Source organism: Sander lucioperca, chromosome 7, assembly GCF_008315115.2.
Source record: "Sander lucioperca isolate FBNREF2018 chromosome 7, SLUC_FBN_1.2, whole genome shotgun sequence".
NCBI classification, from domain to species: domain Eukaryota; kingdom Metazoa; phylum Chordata; class Actinopteri; order Perciformes; family Percidae; genus Sander; species Sander lucioperca.
In genome coordinates this window covers 8,206,307-8,218,995 of record NC_050179.1, presented here as the reverse complement: position 1 = coordinate 8,218,995, position 12,689 = coordinate 8,206,307, and the positions used below count along the sequence as shown (strand labels likewise).

The 12,689-nt window shown below is 39.8% G+C and overlaps 1 protein-coding gene and 1 non-coding gene across 2 annotated transcripts; one reads left to right on the top strand and one right to left on the bottom strand.

Moving 5' to 3' along the window:
* The first annotated feature begins 3,930 nt into the window (after positions 1 to 3,930).
* On the top strand, positions 3,931 to 4,018 carry trnay-gua. Its single transcript is given in 2 exon segments — positions 3,931 to 3,967; positions 3,983 to 4,018. It is a non-coding gene; the product is annotated as a tRNA-Tyr (tRNA).
* A 1,456-nt stretch (positions 4,019 to 5,474) lies between these two features.
* On the bottom strand, positions 5,475 to 12,073 carry hal (histidine ammonia-lyase). The gene is made up of 20 exons (XM_031282529.2): positions 11,778 to 12,073; positions 11,529 to 11,589; positions 11,263 to 11,290; positions 11,109 to 11,183; positions 10,950 to 11,022; positions 10,762 to 10,828; positions 10,627 to 10,664; positions 10,387 to 10,512; positions 10,104 to 10,243; positions 9,866 to 9,913; positions 9,490 to 9,637; positions 9,291 to 9,386; positions 8,827 to 8,885; positions 8,542 to 8,622; positions 8,302 to 8,367; positions 8,046 to 8,211; positions 7,638 to 7,772; positions 6,387 to 6,495; positions 6,195 to 6,264; positions 5,475 to 6,054 (listed from the first exon to the last, which is right to left on the bottom strand). The coding sequence occupies exons 1-20, from the start codon at positions 12,022 to 12,024 to the stop codon at positions 5,923 to 5,925; spliced, it is 1,965 nt and encodes a 654-aa protein (XP_031138389.1). The 5' UTR covers positions 12,025 to 12,073; the 3' UTR covers positions 5,475 to 5,922.
* Between the last annotated feature and the right edge of the window lie 616 nt (positions 12,074 to 12,689).

The window sequence follows — 12,689 nt, the reverse complement described above, 5'->3', positions numbered from 1 at the left end:
CACACAAGTGACCTGTATTCTTGCAAAACGTGGGAAAAGATTCAGTCGGACATCATTTCTGAACGCTCATACAAGAATCCAGACAAATGAGGAAACGATTTTATATATATAATCATGCCTTGTTTGTTTTTTATTTTAAAAAATATTTATTTGAAATGACTTGAAAATAAGAGAGAAAATAAAAATAGAATTCTTGTCAAATGAAGCAAGAGAGACCCAAGCAGAACTAAAGGCTAACGAAATCTGTCAATGTGACAAAAACACAAGGATTGTGATATAAAGACTGTTTTATGCTTCTGCGTCATCTCCACGCCGCAGCTACGCCGTCGCTCATACGGCGTCGTGACCCTTTCAGAATTCTGCGTCGGGTTTGAACCATAGACTGTGTCGGTACACGATCCGTTCTGCCTGCACGATCCGTTCTGCACATGCGCAAGATAATACTGTTTTACCGAGGATACGACCTGCACGATCTGTTCCACGCTAGCCTATGGCTAGCCTCCACCGGGAAGCTAACGTTAGTTTAGCTAACAGCTAATTCGGCTAACCGCTAGCTGACAGCTAGATTCAGTCTAAAATAACGTTAACTCAAACTTAATGGGAAAAGCAGCTACAGCTAAATTAAGACTTCACAGTAATAACAATAAAGACAAGTATTGAGTGATTATATTTTAAATGAGCACAAGTAAAGTAGAACTGACGTAACAGCTGTTATATATGTTAGGTGTTTGTTATATATGTCAACGTTTATTTTCAAGTTTTATTTTGAGGGTCTTTTAAAGTTATTACATGCTGTCTCAGCTAGCAGTTAGCCGAATTATCTGTTAGCCAAACTAATGTTAGCTTGCCTGTGGAGGCTAACGGCAGACTGCTACAATCAGCTAGCGGTTAGCCGAATTAGCTGTTAGCTGAACTAACGTTAGCTTGGCTGTCGACCGGAAGCGTGGAACAGATCGTGCAGTGTCGTAAATCCTCGTACAACCGCGCATGCGCGAACATTTTGCGCATGTGCAGAACGGATCGTGCAGGCAGAACGGATCGTGTCGGTACACGATCCGTTCTGCCTGCACGATCCGTTCTGCACATGCGCAAGATAATACTGTTTTACGTATCCATACGACCTGCACGATCTGTTCCACGCTAGCCTATGGCTAGCCTCCACCGGGAAGCTAACGTTAGTTTAGCTAACAGCTAATTCGGCTAACCGCTAGCTGACAGCTAGATTCAGTCTAAAATAACGTTAACTCAAACGTAATGGGAAAAGCAGGCTACAGCTAAATTAAGACTTCACAGTAATAACAATAAAGACAAGTATTGAGTGATTGTATTTTAAATGAGCACAAGTAAAGTAGAACTGACGTAACAGCTGTTATATATGTTAGGTGTTTGTTATATATGTCAACGTTTATTTTCAAGTTTTATTTTGAGGGTCTTTTAAAGTTATTACATGCTGTCTCAGCTAGCAGTTAGCCGAATTAGCTGTTAGCTAAACTAACGTTAGCTTGGCTGTCGACCGGAAGCGTGGAACAGATCGTGCAGTGTCGTAAATCCTCGTACAACCGCGCATGCGCGAACATTTTGCGCATGTGCAGAACGGATCGTGCAGGCAGAACGGATCGTGTACCGACAGTACCGACAGACTGTATATAAGGTTTGAACGCGTTTCTTTGCATCGTGGTGCATTTCACCGCCAGAGCGCTAGGGGGTGATAGTTTGTTTTTGTTCTGCTTTTTCATTTCCGACAATGGCGAGCGAAAGAGAGCGAGCCAGTTTATGTTATGTTAGCAAGCAAACTTGAGCACAACTGCCCACAAAGTACTGCTTGCTGGCAAAGTGCTAATTTCAAAACGTTACTTTACAAACAGATAACCCCGTCCTTGTAACCAAAATATGTCTGAGGTCGTTAGCTTCTTGTCTGATTTGGGGTCTGATAAACAGTAAATTCATTAAATTAAGTGTCCATAATGCTATTTTCCAATAAACTGTAGCTGTCATATTTCACGGACGTGTGAGTGCGGATTTCATGTCGCGGCTTTCGTCGCTGTTGTTTATTTGGTTGCCATGACTTCGTGAGTGATGACGTCCTGTCACTGTTCCAGTTGCTCACCCTCAAAGGGGAGAGAGAGCGGATGGTTTATCGGCGTTTTTTGCCCCCAACGGCTCCTTCCAGGCAGCGCTGCACTAGGATTAGGCACTGGTTAGGGTTAAGGTTAGGGTTAAGGTTAGGGTTAGGTGCCTTGAAGTCAACGGTCGCAGCGCTGCCTTGAAGTCAATTAGGCTATGGTTATGGTTATGGTTAGGGTAGGGTTAAGGTTATTAGGGTTAGGTGCCTTGAAGGAGTCGTTGGGGGCAAAAAACACCATCGAGCGAGCGGATGACAGTTCGCTTGAGTTCAGTAGAGCACACGGCTCTGCGGACTGCGGAGTCGTGTAATTACGATTTTAATGACTTTAACAGCTGAAGGAGCGGCGGTGCGCGGTTTACATAGCGGAAACCCTGTTGTGGTCTGCCCTATTTGATACCGTGGCGGCAGAAAGTTTACCGTGGCGGGCTGCCGCGGTAATATCAACATAGAGGAACGGCTGGAGTTTATTTGCAACGCGTCAGTGAACTAGCATGTTGCTGCTCCCCACAGTAAGCTGCTTGAAACACCGATCTTTGTTGTGGCGGTCTGCGTCGCCTCAACACAAACACATTTTTGGAGGTGCACGTCGAGCTTCGGAGGGGGGTTCGTGGCGACGCAGAGAGGTCTGTTCTCTTAATACATCCATGGTCTGCGGGGGTACGCCGCAATACATCCATGGTACGCCCTCGATTCGACGCAGAAGCATAAAACAGCTTAACAGCTAACACATTACAAGTCATCATTACATGCAATCAGCTGTTAAACCCCTAATATCCTGATACTCAAAGTCCTGAAGTGAAGCACACTCACACTATGGATTTAAACGTAACTGAACTTCAAACAGGAAATTATTTGACCTGACCCAAAATTTGAATTTTCTTAAGAAAGTAATTATACAGTATCTTCGCATATAGTAGATGTGTTGGATTCAAGGCGAAAATGGGGGGATATTGCCACCCAGTGGTTACAATTGGATTTAGTTTAAAATAAGTGTGATTTAGACTTCTTAAAAATGACTATTGAGGAATAGTGCAGTAATTAAGTACAGAAATGACATTATTCATGAATATAAATTATTGATGTTTTAGATAGAGGAATACAAGTCATCCTCAATGCTCATCACACAGACATAACAAAAATATAAACCTGTGGTTTTTATGTCTCGAGTTTCGAATTCCAAATTAATCATTTACTCATGATATACTAAGCAGATATGATTAATTTACCTGCTTGTAGAACTGTCATGACTGTATCTGGTATATTCTCAGTAAAGGGTTTCTTTAGCTACGTTGCTCAGATTGGTAGTAAAAGTTGCGACTAAAAAGTAAACCTGTTTTCCAGAAATGTCCCATTTGTCCTGTACTTATGTATGAACCATTTATAGGCAAATATGCATCTATCTATCCTACAGATATCTTCTACTCCTGTCTATTGAAGGAGTTTTTTGTAACCTAAGACAGTATCTGGTAACTTAAGATGTTCACAGTACATTTAAGTCAGTGTGGTTTTGGTGTGCAAAGCAAAGCTTTTACTCATAGATCAAAACAACTTTTGTACTGCTGTCCGTGTACAGGCGAACGAAAGGTACGTTTAATGTTTCTTGTTTATTTTTTTTTTTTTTCCATCTTAAGCTGAGTATTTGTTAGTTCGGGATACAGCTGTGCCATTTAGCAAAAATATATAACGGGGTGCGCGGTTTTACCAAACAATGTCAAAATAACCCTAACTCTAAGACTATAATTATTGAACATCATATTTGGCAAAGTAGCCTTAAATATACTAATGCGAGAAAACGTTGTGTCGTCCCTTCGATAGCTCAGTTGGTAGAGCGGAGGACTGTAGTGGCTTGCAGCTGAAATCCTTAGGTCGCTGGTTCAAATCCGGCTCGAAGGAGACACTTTTTTTTTTTTTATTATTATCATTATATGTTTTATATATATATTTATATATATTTATTTATATATATATATATATATATAAATACATTATATATTATAGATAATTTTGTATGGCCGGCTCTAATGATTGACAGCACTTGTACTGTCAGTCGTTTTTGCTCCTTTTGCTTCTTGCCCTGCTATCAATAACGTTTCTGGGCTTAGTGTTAGTTAGAAAGTTAGTTAGTTATTTATTTTCCTGTAACGTTAGCGTTACCCGTACTGAGACTGCAAGGTGAAAATTGTATAGCCTAATATGGTTTATATGGACATCGAATGTTAATTGTTATTTTTAGTCATAACTAAAAAGTAGTTCACATCATTATAACGTTTGTAAAGTGTGCCTCTAAACATCCACGATCTTACATAAGATTTGTGGTTTGCTTAGATGGATGAATGAATGTATTGAAACAATCGCGGGCTTGGTATGACGTCTAAGAACATTTTAGATGTTAAGTCATGGTATGTATAAGGCGCAATAATGTGTGCTCTAACATGGGCCTAAACTGAAGAAAAAAAAAAATAAAGTTGACAATGTAGTTCTAGTGTTACCTTTAACAGAGACTATTTTCTGCTTAACCAGGAAGTACTGGCCTTATATGTTTGTGTATATAATTGTGATTTATATAGAAACACATTTTTACTTTTCATTTAATGATAAGCGTTTGTCAAGTCGAAGCAGCACACTGAATTTAACAGTCGCTAAGTTTGAGGTTGGAAGGTTGAGATTGCAACTACACAAATTAATTTGTTAAGTTTGGCTAAGCACACGGGAACAAAGGCTTTAATGTAAGGTTGAACTACAGTATTTCTGTGAACAACAGATTGCCCCTTGTGCTACTAACTGTGATGAGTTGTTTGTGTAACCTTTGAATGTGTTGACCACTGCCTTTGCAGGTGACATACCACTTTATCTTCCTCAGGTTTTTTATCACAGCACCTCAAGGTGGCAGAGTGACTTCTCAGCCCGGGCAGGTAGGTGCTGTTTAACTGGACTAGGAAACTTCTGTCAAACTTACATCCCTAAGGTTCAGCACACAGAGAACAAAAGCAGTGTGCATGTAAACCCAAGGACACATTCCTCTCTGAGTGTTTACGCTGTGTGTATGTATTAACTTTGCCAATTGATACATGGTTTCTGGTGGAAAGTAACTAACATCTTAATGACAGAACAATGATAGGACATAGATCACTACTGCTATTGCAACTACTACTGCTATCAGTACTTACTTACCACTGCTACTACTAAAAGTAATCTTAAAATACTGTGATGACAAACCAGAAATAAGTTAGTGTATCATTAAGTAAGTAATTTCTGTCAACCACAAACATGCCCTCAATGTACAGACATATTAACAGGAAAAGTGAGCAGAAAGCAGGATTTACATAATCATACAAACTATTCAGGAGCAGAGCTTTAAAAACTTGTATTGTGTTGTCTAAGATGGAAATATACAGATGACAATCATTTAAGATTTCATGGAATTATACCAGAAAAAAAACATTTAATCATAGTAATGTTTGTGCTACATCATTAAAATCATTTGATATGTGAAAATTGTACAATGGCTGAGGTAGTCGTGGCAATACAAACTAAATTACGCACATTTTAAGGGACAATAAAAGCTTAGATAAATACAATTTTAGTGCACAGTGGTGTAAGGTAGGCTGTGTGTAAGCTATATTCATCAAGATATCCTTAATGATTAAAAATGTCAGACATCAAAGTATGAATTTATTCTTCAAGGGTCAAAACAACAATCAAAAATTGTGGGTCATTTTCATTCAAATTCACAAAAGTCCCAATAAATGATGATTTTAATTATAGTTATTGAAAAATAACAAACATTTGACATGTTTTCACTCATGACGAACACGCTTCCTCGGTGATGCTGGAGGCTCCAGAGAGAAGGCAGTAGGAGAGCCGGGACGGGACTCGGGGATGTACTCTGTCTGATACTTGTCGATATAAGGCTTGGCCACGTTCCACACCTGAGTTGAAAATACAAACATGTCACTTGAAAATCACAATTTTGCCATCCCTCTGGAGGTTATATGTACATATAGATTTGATACATTTTACAGCCACAGAAATAATTAACATTGCTTCCTCCAAAAGATTTGTCACTTGCCTTCTGGTCAAGTAGAAGACGGTGAACAGCTTCAATGTCCGGAGACATGAATCTGTCTTTAATCCATGGTCTGTTAATGGCAGAATAGTTGAGAGTATGATAGTCACAAGTGGAACAGTGGATAAATATTAACTAATATTAACTATCCTGTACATAATTTCAGTGGACCTTAGCCACATCTGTTTGACTTACTTGACAACGCTGCGCACAAGGTCATAGACCTTCTCCAATGGAGTGGTGGTACGAAGTGGGCGGAGGAACTCAATACCCTGACAGGCTGCCAACAGCTCTATAGCAAGAACTGATCACAGAAAACATCCATTAGATGTGACCAAATGCATAATCAGGTTTTGAATTTGCAAAAGAAATGAATGTCTTATTTTGGTTAGTCCTCTTTTTAGTGGTAATTGATATCACTACTTTTGGTTTGTTAAAATGACAATATTGTGTTTGCAGTAAGGTTGCAATGCTGCATACTGAACACATTAGAGTGGATTACAATGTGAGTGACTGGACCAAATCTTCGGTATGACATTACATTGAATAATGTAGGATTATCAAATCACAACTACCGCTTTAGAAAGGCTTCAGCACTCATTTGGATTCCATCATAAATGTTTTAAACTATGTATTTCTTAAAGAGAGACTGTGAAGCCCATTGAAAATGCTTCACTTCATCCTATCCTTAAATTAGTTTTGCAATGTGTTGATAATCATATTTTGAAAAAAATCATAAGGGAATATCACATAGATTAGATGTTTTATGTCCATGTGGAGCAACCATTGGATTCAACAAAACTCACAATACTCTTCCAATACCTTAAAGATCCACTACAATATAGAGATAGAAATAGTAGGTTGAAAGACCTCTGTTCTCTTTAAATCTGGTCTATTCCAACATAGATTGCAACTACTATTGTATCTTTTTTTGAATATATGCATGTATATGAATATATATTTTCCCACAAAAAACATAGAGAGAAAAGTAATTTAGTTAGAAAGGCATTGATTTAATAGGGGTTTTAAACCTGTAGTTTTATAGTTAACCACTATATCCACTGATTGAGCTTTGATTTACAACCATGCAAATGTTTGCTGATGCACTTTTCTCCACAGTTGGTGTGCACTGACATGGATGTTGCTACTTGTTGCTTTTAAAGCTTACTTAAAGTTAGGTGGTTATCAGATCCTTTTTTTAAACTTCTGATGCTAATGACCATTGAATTTAATACAACTAAACTATGTAGCAGCCTGTGTAACTGATTTTGTTATCGCTATAAAGTTACCCATTTGGTGTTTCAGTCAGAAAACTGCATCATTGTGTTTAGCATTTTTATGCCCATATCTATGCCTTACAATTACTGTAATAGGATTTTTTTTTTTTTTTTTTAAATATTAATAGTAGCAATTATCCAGTCATACCTGGATTTTGAAAAGCCTTACCTTGCTCCACATGCTCCACGACCCTCAGGGCCTTCCTAGCAGCCCAGCCTCCCATGGACACATGGTCCTCTGTGGCAGCACTAGTGGACAAGGAGTCCACAGACGATGGATGACACAAAACTTTATTCTCTGAAACTAGACAGTACAGAAAAGGAAATTGGACTTAACGTGCATGCTAAAACATTGAATTAAAAGGGACATACATTCAGATAAATATATTAAAATGGTGTTTATCTTTATAACACATATATCTTTTTGTTAAAAATATTCTACCTGAAATTCAACATTCAATATTACAACCTATTTAACTCTACCAACAAAAATCTATTTTAGTCAACATAAAGTTTCATATAATTCACTTTACTGATGTTAATGCTCCATTTTTTTTTTTTTTTTTTTCACACTAACCCAAGGCAGCAGCGGTGCAATGAGCAATCATGAAGCCTGAGTTAAGTCCTCCCTCGTTGACGAGGAAGGCAGGCAGCTCACTCAGAGACGGGTTACACAACCTTTCGGTCCTCCTCTCACTGATGGAGGCCAGCTCATGGACTGCAATGGCTAAAAAGTCCAGAGCCTAGAAGAAAGAAAATGGCAATGAAAGAGAGGGGAACAAAATCTACAATAAATACTCAAAATATATTTCATAAGTCACAAATATACATACCTTAGCTGGGTATTCGCCATGGAAATTCCCACCTGAAATGGTCTCACCTCTTTCCGCAAATACCATCTTGTACGGCCGTTAAGAAAAATAAATCACCTCTAATTTCCAATAAAATCCAGTATATAACTTGTGGCAGAACCTAAAATTTGTAGTTGAACAGTTTTGGGTGCAGTGAAAAAAGTGGCACATCTAGATTTACGTAGTAGTCTGGTCAGTCATCTTTATGTCGAGAAAGGATACAGGATTGTCAGTGGCGCTGTTGATTTCTGTATTGATGATGTTTTGGACAAATGTTATTGTGTCATTGGTGACTCCATGAACCTGTGTACAGAAACAAAAAGGTATGCTCAGAAACAACTGAACAACACTTTAAGCACGGTCCTACTCCAATTCCAAAAATCTGAATGCTCTGCTTCAGGACTATTGCTCATGGGATCTACCATGATCAAGGGTGTACGGACTGTAAAGTCCTGAGGGAGAAACTTGTGATTTTGGGATGTATAAATAAACTTGACTTGAGGTTACCTGAGGACAGCATCGCATGGTGTAGGCATCCTGGACTCTGTCACAGAACCGGTGGCTCTCTGGAAAAACATACCAACACCAGATGACACACATTAATACAGGCATAATATTACCAAAAGCTATACTTTATTAATCCATCTGGGGAGATACACCCTCTGCAATTGAACCATTCATGACCTATTTATGGGCTGTGGGGAGCCACAGTGCAGTGCTCCAGCTCTGAAACCACCTTGATCAAGCGCAGAAATATTCCTTACAGATGTTTGTCTTTTGGATGGGAGTAAACTCCCACAAATATGGCAGTACTGTAACATGCAAACTTGACCAACTGTGGCCCGGTTAGATAAGTTTGAACACCGGACAGACTTCTTGCTGTAAGGCAACAGTGCTGCCCAGATGTTAAGTGTATTACAATGACTTTGTGTGATTATTATATAATTTAGAATATGGGCCTGTCCTCTGACCTGCTATCTCGGATGGATGGTGATCAGAGTCCAGCAGCGAGCGGAAGCGCAGGGCCACCTCGATCTGTCCTGGGTGGGGCCGCAGCGAATGGATGTCTGCAGAGGAGACCAGAAAATGAGGAAGGATGAAACTGATACAAAAAGTTTAAGGTACATTTTTCCATCTAGTTTTGTGATTTTGTTCACTGCTGCTGCTCACCACTGTCAAAGGCCTTGGTGGTTCCCTTTAGCACCTCCAGGGTCAAAGCAGCAATGATGTCTGCCTGCCGAGCAATCGCCTGGGCTCGCTCCACAGCCTCCGCCCCCAGAGAGGTGATCATCTGGGTCCCGTTGATCAGAGCAAGACCCTATAAGGGTAAGAGTGAGAGGGACGCATTTTCCACTTTAAGAAGCCACTAGCAGAATGCAATGCAATGTGCACTATATTGTGTTGTATAATTGTAAATATAAACACTATAATTGTTCTTCTAAAATCTGTACCTGAGGAGAAAACACATTGTATTCCCAGTGAACCTTACACCAGTTTCTTTAGTGCAGTGAAAACAAATATGAGAGAGCATGGTTTTAAAGATTACCTCTTTAGGCTTTAGTGATATTGGCTTCAGTCCATGGGCCTCCAGAACCTGGCCAGAGATAAAAGGAGAAAAGGCATGTAAAAGGTCAAGGGGCATCAAAAAGCAAATATGTTTTCCTGTTGGACCTTGCAACATGTCACTCTAACAAGCAAAGAGCACATTTCCTGCAGCATTAAGCAAGTTATTGTTGTACAACCATGGAAAAGTCATTATGAGAGTTATATCTCTAAGATCTTACATATTTGGCATCTGCCCATCCGCTCTTGGGAGACCACATTTTACCCTCTCCGATCAGCCCCAGGGCCAGGTGAGAAAGGGGTGCCAGGTCTCCACTAGCACCCACTGTTCCCTTCTCTGGGACAAAGGAGAGGCAGGAAGCTGCAGGGACCGAGTAAGTCAGAGATGAAGATTAGTCATACGACAGTCCGCTTCCCCAATACTGATCCCTAACGGAAGTTATCAGCAGTCAACTGAAGCTGATATCCCAGGTAAGATAAGGTAAAGTAAGGCTGGTGGCTTACCGTTGAAGGCTTGGATCATGGCATGAAGGGTTTCCAGAGAAATTCCGCTGTACCCTTTGGCCAGAACATTGATCCTCAGAGCGAGCAGCATGCGAGTCCTTTCTGGGCTTAGCGGGTTTCCAACACCTACACACCATAGTATAACATCTATGGGGCTGATTTTAAATACAGCAAAACCTAAAACATTTTGTCAGGAGCACTGACTTGTTGACATTTTAAATATTAATTGAGCTTTATTACCTGCTGAGTGTGACCGCACCAAGTTCTCCTGCAGCTCCCTGTGGAAAAAGCACACATCAGCACATAAAAAAGCACATTCTCCAATAGAAGATCTAACATTGACAAAAAAACGAGACTGTAAAATATTGTCTTTACTTGAGCTTGCTGACAGGAATGACTGTTCGAGCAAATTTGCCAAAACCTGTTGTGATTCCATAAACAACTGGAGGAACAGAGAGAGAGAGATACTGAGAACTCAATACATGGGATCACTGATTTCTGAAATACTGTATTTTTGCAGTAGCTGGCTAACATTAGCTCTTTATTCTTAAATGTTTCCTAACCTTTGTTTTCTTTGACAATGGTGTCCAAAAGCTCTCTGGCTTGCACAACTTTTCTTTCTGCCTCCTGAGTCAGCTGAAAATGTTGGTTAAAGGAATGAGTATCTTAAGTCAAATTACACAGACCAGCCATGACAACAAATACAATTTGATGATCATTACCTTTATCTTGTAGAGTCCCCTTCCTAAGTTGACCAGATCTGTCGATGTCAGTGTGTTGCCGTCCAAGGAAATGTACTGCACAGGGAGAGCCATGTAACACAGAAGTAGTCGATAATATGTTTTAAATTTTAATAGAGAATAGGTAAACACTTACCTCTGCAGGTTCCCTGTATGCTGCTGTGCTGTTTCGCAGTTTAATTAAGGATAACATTCAGCAAAATACAATGTTGCCCTTCACTATTTTATTATTAAATATATGACTCTGGTTTATTTTATTCTTTCAAAAGTCATTGTTACCCACAATAGAAAACAATGTAATGGCATAAACAAAATGAAAAACTGATAGTATTTAGTACAAACTACAGTAGGATACCCACTATAATTAACATAATTATGGCACAAATACTTGTGAAAGGATACAGGTGAGAAACTCCAGGCTCATACGGGATAAAGTCAGGAGACATGGTGTCGCCTTCAATAGCTGTAAGTACACGGTAATAATTCACACTGTACACATTTCCTCTTATTGGTAGATACTGTAACTACATCTTAATGTCTCGTATCGTCGGTACATAAACCATACACAATTACGCACACAAAACTGTCCCCAAAATGTGATGCATAGGCTAGGCTCTACATTCTTATATTTTAAATGCATACGGTCATTACCGAGCTCAACAAAGTCATTATCCTCCAGTACATCCTCGACGGTGTCATCCGCGTCCAACAAACCCAAACCCTGGCACCTGCGCACAACAAAACGAGTGTCCTTTACAGCCGTGATGCCACCGTTGTCTGGTTTGTTCTTTACGTAACGTTTAAGAGCTTCATGTCCGAGCCACCGGATGGTGTTGGTGGTATCCCGGCAGGGCACTGCCAGCCACTCATCTCGGATGTGGACAGTAAAACAAGGCATTGCGCTTCAGCGGGACTCTGCTTCAGTGAGCGCTGCTCGCCGTTCTCGAAGGGACCACCTTCAGCCACCTAAAATTCAGCCGCCAATCAGACGCACCGCTCGGGAGCCGCGCCTCACCGGAGTCACACCTCTGGGGACCATTGACCTCCACAGGCCAGTCACATAGATGTTTGCACCATGGTTTACATACTGACCCACTTGAGTGTACGTGGTTTAATCACAGAAACCCACCGAAAAACATGGACGCGTTCAAGTTTTTGAAGGAGCCAAACTCGATGAGTTTTTATACTAGTTGACAGGTAGCCTATTTTGAATGTAACAACCAAACTAATTATTGTTTTACTACCAACAACTAAATGAAGTGAAATGCATTCTCAAAATGACTTAGGTTAATAAAAATGTAATCACACATTAATTGGAAAAGAAATAAGAGAGAGCATGTAAGTAGCCTACATAAGTAGCCTATGTAAGTACATTTACTCAAGTGTTGTGCTAATGTACAATTTTAAGTACTTGTACTTACGTGTATTTCCATGTTATGCTACTGTATACTACTGCTACTCCACATTGTGGAGGCAAATATTGTAGTTGTTACCTCACTACATCTATTTGACAGCTTTAGTTAGGGTAGTTAGGGTCCTACTAGTTACTTTGCAGAGTTAGAT